The 12,234-nt window shown below is 50.9% G+C and overlaps 1 protein-coding gene across 2 annotated transcripts in view; it reads right to left on the bottom strand.

Moving 5' to 3' along the window:
- Nucleotides 1–12,234, bottom strand: part of ULK1 (unc-51 like autophagy activating kinase 1) — a 219,300-nt gene that overhangs the window by 158,995 nt on the left and 48,071 nt on the right. For both annotated transcript variants that reach the window (XM_069215341.1, XM_069215340.1), the window contains exon 5: nucleotides 10,390–10,426. In XM_069215341.1, the coding sequence (XP_069071442.1) occupies nucleotides 10,390–10,426 (37 nt within the window). The remainder of the gene's footprint in view (nucleotides 1–10,389; nucleotides 10,427–12,234) is intronic.

Raw genomic sequence — 12,234 nt, forward strand, 5'->3', positions numbered from 1 at the left:
ATAAACCAGTTGCTCACTGGTACTACTGTAACTATCGACAACACCCTCAATATAAGGAGTATTATATTCTAATACAAACCCCTTCCAAAAACGGGCGAAAACTTCCTTTCTCACCGGACTGCAATTATTTTCAGCCCGAGTATTCGTACTACCAAATAAACATTGTAAAAAACACCTAAATCCTTGTATATTATCCCTAATATTCCCATTTTCAGACATAAAGCATCTGCTTATTTTATTGTTAGAAAGTTTATTGAGAGTGTATCAATATGTTGTAGAACTCAATAACAAAAAACAGGGTATAGGATATATACTTCTCAGATCCCACAACCAGAGAAGTGTCCATATGGAATTATTTTAATTGTGATCCAAGAAAAATCACTTTGTTCCAACTTAAAGTCCAGTTAAATGTTCTTTAAGTATCACGTCAACTCCCACAGCGGTTGTTGACTTGATACTTGGAAGAACATTTGAAAATGAAAGAACATTTAACTGGACTTTGAGACGAGCAATATTGTAGAACTGTATGGGACAAGTTAGTAATCAGAATATCAGGGCGCCAGCCCCTAGTGACCCCACAATGGTAGGAGGGTTGGATTTATTCGGGTTTCTTACATAACCTTTCAGAAATACACCATCTACAAAAAACCTAGGGAAGGGCAGAGATGCTGTCCTGTCTGAAACTGGTTTCTGGTTCTATGCGCCTTGAGAGTCACCGATCACCAGCGATCAATATCTGAACCCAAGGGTTGGTGCGGAAGGACACTAGGCACTAGTGTGTGCTGCCCTACCTGTGTGACAGTCATCGCCCTCCGGCCCTCAAGCACCAGCCACACCAAGGCATCCCACACAGGTCACACTATAAACCTCCACTCTTCCAACCAGGCACACAAGGCTTGCTGCACACCAGACACAGAAAGAGCAGTGTGTGCTACCCTACCTGTGCGACAGTCATCGCCCTTCGGCCCTCAAGCACCACACCAAGGCTTCCCACACAGGTCACACCATAAACCTACACTCTTCCAACCAGGCACACAAGGCCTGCTACACACCAGACACAGAAAGAACAGTGTGCGCCACCCTACCTGTGTGACAGTCATCGCCCTCCAGCCCTCAAGCACCACACCAAGGCTTCCCACACAGGTCACACCATAAACCTACACTCTTCCAACCAGGTACACAAGGCAGGCCTGCAGCACACCGCACACAGAAACAACAGTGTGTGCCACCCCACCTGTGTGACAGCCATCCCCCCCCCTCCCTCTGGCCCTCAAGCACCACACCAAGGCTTCCCACACAGGTCACACCATAAACCTACACTCTTCCAACCAGACACACAAGGCCTGCAGCACACCGCACACAGAAAGAACAGTGTGCGCCACCCTACCTGTGCGACAGTCATCGCCCTCCAGCCCTCAAGCACCACACCAAGGCTTCCCACACAGGTCACACTATAAACTTACATCCTTCCAACCAGGCACACAAGGCCTGCTGCACACCTGACACAGAAATAACAGTGTGTGCCACCCTACCTGTGTGGCAGCCATCCCCCCTCAAGCACCACACCAAGGCTTCCCACACAGGTCACACTATAAACCTACACTCTTCCAACCAGGCACAGAAGGCAGGCCTGCAGCATACCAGACACAGAAATAACAGTGTGCGCCACCCTACCTGTGTGACAGTCATCGCCCTCCAGCCCTCAAGCACCACACCGAGGCTTCCCACACAGGTCACACTATAAACCTACACTCTTCCAACCAGGCACACAAGGCTTGCCGCACACCAGATACAGAAATAACAGTGTGTGCCACCCTACCTGTGTGACAGTCATCGCCCTCCAGCCCTCAAGCACCACACCAAGGCTTCCCACACAGGTCACACTATAAACCTACACCCTTCCAACCAGACACACAAGGCAGGCCTGCAGCACACCAGACACAGAAATAACAGTGTGTGCCACCCTACCTGTGTGACAGTCATCGCCCCTCAAGCACCACACCAAGGCTTCCCACACAGGTCACACTATAAACCTACACTCTTCCAACCAGGCACACAAGGCAGGCCTGCAGCACACCAGACACAGAAATAACAGTGTGCGCCACCCTACCTGTGTGACAGTCATCGCCCTCCAGCCCTCAAGCACCACACCAAGGCTTCCCACACAGGTCACACTATAAACCTACACTCTTCCAACCAGGCACACAAGGCTTGCTGCACACCAGACACAGAAATAACAGTGTGTGCCACCCTACCTGTGTGACAGCCATCCCCCCCCCCCCTCCGGCCCTCAAGCACCACACCAAGGCTTCCCACACAGGTCAAACTATAAACCTACACCCTTCCAACCAGGCACACAAGGCTTGCTGCACACCAGACACAGAAATAACAGTGTGTGCCACCCTACCTGTGTGACAGTCATCGCCCCTCAATCACCACACCAAGGCTTCCCACACAGGTCACACTATAAACCTACACTCTTCCAACCAGGCACACAAGGCAGGCCTGCAGCACACCAGACACAGAAATAACAGTGTGCGCCACCCTACCTGTGTGACAGTCATCGCCCTCAAGCACCACACCAAGGCTTCTCACACAGGACACACTATAAACCTACACTCTTCCAACCAGACACACAAGGCCTGCTGCACACCGGACACAGAAATAACAGTGTGTGCTACCCCACCTGTGTGACAGTCATCGCCCCTCCAGCCCTTAAGCACCACACCAAGGCTTCCCACACAGGTCACACTATAAACCTACACTCTTCCAACCAGACACACAAGGCCTGCAGCACACCGCACACAGAAAGAACAGTGTGTGCTACCCTACCTGTGTGACAGTCATCGCCCTCCGGCCCTCAAGCACCACACCACACCAAGGCATCCCACACAGGTCACACTATAAACCTACACTTCCAACCAGACACACAAGGCAGGCCTGCACACACCGGACACAGAAAGAACAGTGTGCGCCACCCTACCTGTGTGACAGTCATCGCCCCTCAAGCACCACACCAAGGCTTCCCACACAGGTCACACCATAAACCTACACTCTTCCAACCAGGCACACAAGGCCTGCTGCACACCTGACACAGAAAGAACAGTGTGTGCCACCCTACCTGTGTGACAGTCATCGCCCCTCCAGCCCTCAAGCACCACACCAAGGCTTCCCACACAGGTCACACTATAAACCTACACTCTTCCAACCAGGCACACAAGGCCTGCTGCACACTGACACAGAAAGAACAGTGTGTGCCACCCTACCTGTGTGACAGTCATCACCCCTCCGGCCCTCACGCGCTAGCCACGCCAAGGCTTTCCACACAGGTCACACTATAAACCTACACTCTTCCAACCAGACACACAAGGCCTGCTGCACACCAGACACAGAAAGAACAGTGTGTGCCACCCTACCTGTGTGACAGTCATTGCGCCTCTGGCCCTCAAGCACCACACCAAGGCTTCCCACACAGGTCACACTATAAACCTACACCCTTCCAACCAGGCACACAAGGCCTGCTGCACACCAGACACAGAAAGAGCAGTGTGTGCCACCCTACCTGTGTGACAGTCATCACCCCTCCGGCCCTCACGCGCTAGCCACGCCAAGGCTTTCCACACAGGTCACACTATAAACCTACACTCTTCCAACCAGACACACAAGGCCTGCTGCACACCGGACACAGAAAGAACAGTGTGTGCCACCCTACCTGTGTGACAGTCATTGCGCCTCTGGCCCTCAAGCACCACACCAAGGCACCCCACACAGGTCACACTATAAACCTACACCCTTCCAACCAGGCACACAAGGCCTGCTGCACACCAGACACAGAAAGAGCAGTGTGTGCCACCCTACCTGTGTGACAGTCATCGCCCTCCAGCCTCAAGCACCACACCAAGGCATCCCACACAGGTCACACTATAAACCTACACTCTTCCAACCAGACGAACGAGTTACTTACCTTCGGTAACGACTTTTCTGGTGGATACATTAGCTACCTGTGGATTCCTCACCTCATGAATACTCCCATGGCGCCAGCATTCTACGGAAATCTTCTTACTAGTCTCTGCACGTCGACGAGGACGTCACTGTCTCGCACGCGACGCCGTCTGACGTCATACAGGCAATAAGAGGTCCTCGACGACGTGCGGACGTCAGTACCAATCATTTTTTACGTGCATGAGAACAACCAGGCAATGCAATGAAAGAACAAAGCAACATCCATTATATTGTAAAAATACACCACATTGTATGAATAACTGTAAATCTTTTTTATGTACATATATATATATATATATATATATATATATATAAAACTCTTTCTTTTAAAAATATATACACACACCAAGTATATACATAAAGATATATACACATATACCCATATATATATATAAAAATATTATATATATACATCTATTGCACCCTCAAAGATCAAGAGGAGCGCACTCAAGGATTACTTGGCAAGACCATAAAGGCAACGGGGAGGCGGGTGGGACCGAGAGGAATCCACAGGTAGCTAATGTATCCACCAGAAAAGTCGTTACCGAAGGTAAGTAACTCGTTCTTCTGATGGATACAACTACCTGTGGATTCCTCACCTCATGAATAGAGTCCCAAAGCAGTACCACGCCCGGCGGTGGGTGCCTAAATGGTCAAACCAAGAAATCCTGCAGCACTGACCGTGCAAAATGGCCGTCCCTTCTAACCTCAGAATCTAAACAGTAATGTTTTGCAAAAGTGTGAAGGGACGACCAAGTTGCGGCCTTGCAGATGTCGACCACAGGAACACCTCTGGCTAAGGCCGAAGTGGCCGACTTAGCTCTGGTGGAATGAGCTCTAATGCCCTCAGGAGGATCCTTCTTTGCCAAAGAGTAACATATTTTAATGCAAAGAACAACCCACCTGGATAGTGTTCTCTTGTGGACTGCCTTTCCTCTCCTCTTGCCCACGTATCCAATAAACAGCTGATCCTCCAGCCTGAAATCCTTTGTTCTATTGATAAAGAAGCTCAACGCTCTCTTTGGATCCAGACGGTGCAGTCTTTCTTCCTCTTTGGAAGGATGAGGCGGAGGATAGAACGTGGACAAAGTAATTGCCTGAGCCAAATGGAAGGGTGAAACAACCTTCGGGAGGAAAGCAGCCTTGGTCCTCAACACCACCTTATCCCCATAAAAAGTTGTATAAGGGGGTTTTACTGATAAGGCCTGCAACTCACTCACTCTCCTTGCTGATGTTATAGCTATCAGGAAGACTGTTTTTAAAAACAAATACCTTAAGGGGCAAGAATGCATAGGTTCAAAAGGGGACCCCATAAGGAAAGTCAGGACTAAGGACAAATCCCATTGCGGCATAACGAATGGCTTTGGAGGATATTGATTTAGAAGACCTTTCAAGAATCTGATAACAATAGGGGATTTAAATAAAGATGGTTGGTCTGGAAGACATATGAAGGCTGACAAGGCCGATAAATAACCTTTAATGGTAGCCACTGCACAACCTTTCTGCGCCAGAGATAGAGCAAAAGACAAAACGTCCGATAGATGAGCTTGTAAAGGATCAATCTGCCTCTCTCCACACCACGCAACAAATTTAGACCACCTATTAGCGTAGATAGATTTAGTGGAGTGTCGCCTGGCCGCTAATATAACATCCACTACCTCAGGCGGGAGAGAGAAGGAACTCAGGTTGCCCCGTTCAATCTCCAGGCATGTAGGTGCAGACTCTGGAGGTTGGGGTGTAGAACCTGCCCCTGCGACTGCGAGAGGAGGTCTGCCCTGAAAGGGAGACGGAGCGGCGGGCACGTTGAGAGTTGGAGAAGGTCGGAGTACCACACCCTCCTTGGCCAATCCGGAGCTATTACGATTACTAGAGCCCGGTCTTGGCGAATCTTCCTCAATACTCGAGGAATCAAGGGTATGGGAGGAAACGCGTAAAGCAACTGGCCGCACCAGGTCATTTGAAACGCGTCCCCCAATGCTTCCTGCATCGGATACTGAAGGCTGCAGAACAACGGACAATGCGCGTTCTCTCGAGTGGCGAACAGATCTACCCGAGGAAACCCCCACTTCTGGAAGATTAAACGGACTTGATCTGGATGGAGACGCCACTCGTGGTCTGCCGAGAAGTGGCGACTGAGACTGTCCGCACGCACGTTCAAGACTCCGGCCAGATGGTTTGCTATCAAGCAAATCCGATGGTCCTTTGCCCAGGACCATAGTCGAAGAGCTTCTCTGCAGAGAAGGTACGACCCCACTCCTCCCTGCTTGTTTATGTACCACATCGTGGTAGTATTGTCCGTTAGGACCTGTACCGACTGACCACGAAGGGAAGGGAGGAAGGCCTTGAGAGCCAGACGTACAGCCCGTAACTCTAACAGATTGATGTGAAAAATCTGTTCCTCTGGAGACCAAAGACCTTTGATCTCCAGATCCCCCAGATGAGCTCCCCACCCTAGAGTGGAAGCATCCGTTATGACTGTGGCCACTGGTGGCGACTGCTGGAACGGTTTTCCTTGTGAAAGATTGTTGCTTGCAATCCACCACTTCAAATCCACAGCAGCATCTCTGGAGATCTTGACAGTACCCTCTAGATCCCCTCTGTGTTGAGACCACTGCCTTCGGAGGCACCACTGAAGAGCCCTCATGTGCCAGCGAGCATGCGTGACCAACAGAATGCAGGAGGCAAAAAGACCGAGCAGACGAAGGACCTTGAGGACTGGAACTACCGCTCCGTTTCGAAACATTGGAACCAAATCCTGAATATCTTGAATCCGCTGAGGCGGAGGAAAGGCCCGACCCAATGTCGTATCCAGTACTGCCCCTATGAACAGAAGGCGCTGAGAGGGCTCCAGGTGAGATTTGGGCTCGTTCACCGAAAAGCCCAGGTCGAACAACAACTGGGTTGTTGACTGCAGATGACGCAACACAAGCTCCGGGGACTTGGCTTTGATCAACCAATCGTCCAAGTAAGGGAATACTGCTATCCCCTTCCTTCTGAGCTCTGCCGCAACCACCGACATCACCTTCGTGAAGACTCGAGGTGCTGAAGTAAGACCAAACGGAAGGACCGCAAACTGGTAGTGTTGCGATCCCACTACAAACCGGAGACACTTCCTGTGTGACTCGAGTATCGGGATATGAAAGTAAGCATCCTGCAAGTCGACAGACACCATCCAGTCTTCCATGTTCAACGCCAAAAGCACCTGTGCTAGGGTCAGCATCTTGAACTTTTCCTGCTTGAGGAACCAATTCAAGATCCTCAGGTCCAGAATTGGTCTCAAACGACCATCCTTCTTGGGAATCAGGAAATACCTTGAGTAAACTCCTTGACCCCTTTCCTGCTCCGGGACCAACTCCACCGCGCCCTTTAAAAGGAGGACTTCCACCTCCTGTTCTAGCAACAGGAGGTGTTCTTGTGAACAATACGAAGGGCGGGGCGGGATGAGGGGCGGAAACTCCCGAAAGGGAAGGGTGTAGCCTTTTCCCACAACACTGAGAACCCAAGTGTCCGACGTAACAGTCTCCCATTTGGTGAGAAAATGCTGTAATCTTCCCCCTACAGGAGAGGAGTGAGTGGGAAATGGTGGAAGCCTAAGGCTGCTTCCCCTGCTGCACCCCGCCAGAGGATGAGGAAGAGGCAGAGTGCTGCTGAGAGGCTCCCCTGGTGCGGACCCTACCCCTCCCCCTAAAAGATCTATAGGGGTGGGAAGAGGCAGGTTGCTGATATCTTCCCCGAAAGGAAGAGGAGGAAGAGCCACGCCCAAATCCACGAAACCTCCTGAAGAATCTGGAAGAGGCCGTGGAAGAAGGAGCTTGGAGTCCCAACGACTTAGCCGTGGCCCTGCTCTCCTTAAAACATTCCAAGGCCGAATCAGCCTTAGCCCCAAACAGTTTGTCCCCATCAAACGGGAGATCCAACAATGTGGACTGTACATCTGCCGAAAAGCCCGAGTTACGTAGCCAGGCCTGTCTCCTTTCCACCACAGTTGTGCCCATTGCTCTGGCTACCGAGTCGGTGGTATCCAGTCCCGTCTGGATAATTTGGGTCGCAGCAGCCTGGGCATCAGAGACAAGATCCAAAAGACCCTGGGGAAGCTCTGTAAACGAAGAGGAGATGTCATCCATCAGAGCATGAATATACCTCCCCAGGATACAGGTCGCATTAGTGGCTTTTAACGCCAGACTGCAGGACGAAAAAATCTTCTTCGACTGCGCCTCTAGCCTTTTTGAGTCTCTGTCCCCAGGCACCGTCGGGAAAGAACCAGGCGCTGATTTGGACGAACAGGAGGCCTGCACAACCAAGCTCTCCGGCGTAGGGTGCCTAGATAGGAAACCAGGATCAGTTGGAGCCGTCCGATACCTCCTGGCCACGGCTCTGTGAACTGCTGGGGAAGATGCCGGCTTCTTCCACACCTCTAAAACCGGATCCAGCAGAGCGTCATTAAAAGGTAATAGAGGCTCCGCCGCGGCTGAGGCCGGATGCAACACCTCTGTCAAAAGGTTTTGTTTCGCCTCCACCACCGGCAAAGGCAGGTCCAAAAAACTAGCTGCCTTCCGTACCACTGTATGAAAGGAAGCAGCTTCCTCGGTATATTCCCCCGGGGACGAAAGGTCCCACTCAGGGGAAGTGTTCAGCCCACTGGCCGACTCCAGTCCACGCAGCCCATCACCCGAGTCCTCTAGCTCTCCTTCCTCTAGGGCTCGTTGGTACTCCTGCTCCTCTAGTACCCGGAGAGCACGCCTCCTTGAATGCAGTCGTTGCTCAATCCGCGGAGTCGACAACACCTCCGCCGAAGTCGGAGATCGGCGCCGATCTTCCGAAGCCACCGACGCCGCATCCGGCGCCACAGGTAACTTCGGCGCCGACTGAAGAGCAGATGAAACGGATGGACCCACCGGAGTCACAGGCCGAAATCTCGACGTCGACGGGATGGAAATCCCTGGGGCCAATCCCTCCGAAGCCATCGGAGCGGCCACCGGCGCCGACACTGGCGCCGAGCCCACGTTCCCAAACGGGAGAAAGGGCATAAAGGGTGCCTGCCGAAGAGGCGCAGGATCACCCAAAGAAAAGGCCAAAGGCCCAGCCGGAGCACCCCCTGGAGCCATCTGTTGGAAGATGGCATACATCGCATTCAAGAATGCGGAACTATCGGCTCCAGGGGTGGGAAAAGCCGGATACTGGGGTGCCTGACTCGGAGGCGACCCCGACGCCGGCCTCGGCGTCTGCGCCGGAGAAAACACCTGAGGCTCCAATACCTCAATCACCGACGCCTGTCCAGGCGAAGTTGGAGACGTCGGAGAGAGCAACGGCGTCGAAGGATGCGGTGTCACCGTGGGGCTGACCTCCCATGTCCTCCGGCGCCGATCCGGAGACCTGGAACGAGCCTCCCTTGAATGACGCCGAGATTCTCTACGGCGCCGGGAGTCTCGATGACGCCGATGTCTTGGAGAAGACTTTTTCTTGTGATGCTTCTCCTTTGACTTGGCCATAAATAGCTTCGCCTCGCGTTCTTTAATGGCCTTCGGATTCATGTGCTGACACGAATCACAAGTCGAGACGTCGTGGTCGGAGCTCAAACACCAAAGGCAATCGGAATGAGGATCCGTCACCGACATCTTGCCTCCACACTCACGACAAGGCTTAAATCCAGACTTTCTCTGCAACATTATTTCCACAGAGAAAGAGTACGCAGCAAGATATACACTGTAACCGCAAGAGTAACAGTTGCTCCCTCGAAGATAACCGTTTCGAATGCACGGAAAAAAGGGAACTGACGTCCGCACGTCGTCGAGGACCTCTTATTGCCTGTATGACGTCAGACGGCGTCGCGTGCGAGACAGTGACGTCCTCGTCGACGTGCAGAGACTAGTAAGAAGATTTCCGTAGAATGCTGGCGCCATGGGAGTATTCATGAGGTGAGGAATCCACAGGTAGTTGTATCCATCAGAAACACAAGGCCTGCTGCACACCGGACACAGAAAGAACAGTGTGTGCCACCCTACCTGTGTGACAGTCATTGCGCCTCTGGCCCTCAAGCACCACACCAAGGCACCCCACACAGGTCACACTATAAACCTACACTCTTCCAACCAGACACACAAGGCAGGCCTGCACACACCGGACACAGAAAGAACAATGTGTGCCACCCTACCTGCGTGACAGTCATCGCCCTCCAGCCCTCAAGCACCACACCAAGGCTTCTCACACAGGTCACACTAGAAACCTATACCCTTCTAACCAGGCACACAAGACCTGCTGCACACCAGACACAGAAAGAACAGTGTGTGGGCCCTAACCAGTGGCAGTCAATCACATTATTATACAACAGAACACAGTAATTGATCTTCCGACAAGAAGCAGAACCTCCCATTGGTCTGGGATACTCACTGTGCAGGTAATCGGCAAGATCTCCCCCGTTGCAGTACTGAAACAGAAAAATAATGGAATTAACACTACAGCATGATGAGGAAAGTGGAAGCCCCAACAGAAACTGCTCTTATTGCCACATTGGAGTGCGCCTGAAAGTCGAGTGTTACTATAATTTGTACAGCGGCTAGTGATGTGGGGGGCTGGACACGCAAGGTATACAAAACCTCTGAAAGTAAAGTAAGGCTGTGTTGGCCCCATAAACATGCCCTGTGGGATGCAGACAGGTAGTCACCACAAGCACACTGACCTGCTGACTCGTCTTACTAAAACAAGCATTGGGAATGCCAAGCGGGCTGGTTTTAATGTGCTGTCCTACTCACAGACACACTGCTCAAGCTGCTCTCACACCAGTAGAGCCTCTTTACCTCTGGTGTACTGGGGATAGGAGCGAGGACCAAGAAACAGCATCTGCTTGCTCTGCTGCCATGGAACAACCAGGGATTCACGAGTAAAGTAACAAAGGACGAGGGAGGGCACGTAGGGAAGAATCCACCAGCCGAAACCGTGTTATATGTGAACACCTCACACATTAGAAAAGATCAGCTTCTTTACTGGTGATCAACAGAAGAAGTCTAACTGGGGTTCAAAGGAAGCACAATGAGGTACATTATGTAACAGGCATGCTGGCCACATTTTGCACGATCTGAAGGTGGCAGATGACATGTTTTGTTAAGCCACGCAAGACCGCATGCCCATCATTCAACCAGGATTAGACAGCTGTCTGATCAGCAGCTTTCTGCTTTTAATTCAGAGGCATTTTTTCCCTTAAGCTCTTCAAGGGGGAGTAACATGTACTAGCGATCTCGCTGGCACGTGGGAAGAAGGTATGATCAGTATTGGTATAAACATCACCATTTCTGGGCATACGAGAAGGGTCTGGGGATGGGCCCAGGGTCAGTGGGTACCACACAGATATGCATGTTTAAGGATGATCCCACAGAACCAGCCCCCTTGCTTTATCTGCATTCAATTCTACAGGAGTTCTGGTTATAAAACATGTGACTGGAGCAAGGCACGTCTGAAGTTAAGGGGAAAGTCAGAGTTACTACCATTTTACTGTACCAGGAATTGAATTTCAACACCTACTTCAAAGACGTAAAACGGATTAAATACCGGTTAACGAGCTCTATGGAGGGACAACAGTTCTAATAAATCACTGTCCACTGTTTTTACTTTTAAAGGGAAGTACTTTAATTCACGTCAAACTAAATAACATTACATCATAAATGTACACAATAACAATTAGAGCTCTGTAGTACCTGGTGAACTAGAGACCTTTGTCAGAAGGTCTCATTGTTAAACAATGTATAGCCCCACCATAGGGTGTTTGTCATGAGATTGTAAACTATCCTATTGACCTTGTCACAGAGGTTTCAATGTAGAACATTACCTCTTGAGGTTGTGCCAGGGCTTACAATGTAAACCCCCTTTCTAGTGCACGTGTCAAAGAGTTAACAACTTGTAAAGTACTGAGGCCGAGCAACCTGGGGCTGACCCGCGGGGTATTGTGGGCTAGGAAGTCAGAACTGCGAAAGGCGCAAAAAAACCTTCACGCACCCCAAAGAAATCGCACAGTGGCGACTAATCCTGCGAATGTAGTCTGATCCCATTACCTGCGATCTATCAAGTTGTGCATGAACAGCTTTTAATCCTAAAAACCAACAATGCTTCTATGAGACAGATGCATCAAACCCCTTCTTGCCTTTGGATAAGAGATATGTGAAGCTCCTTTCTATTGTATTTGTCAGACAGTTACAAATGAAAAGACCATTCTTAGGATGTTTGTCTTGGAGTTCACAATGT

This window comes from Pleurodeles waltl, chromosome 11 (assembly GCF_031143425.1).
Source record: "Pleurodeles waltl isolate 20211129_DDA chromosome 11, aPleWal1.hap1.20221129, whole genome shotgun sequence".
In the NCBI taxonomy this organism is placed as follows: Eukaryota; Metazoa; Chordata; class Amphibia; order Caudata; family Salamandridae; genus Pleurodeles; species Pleurodeles waltl.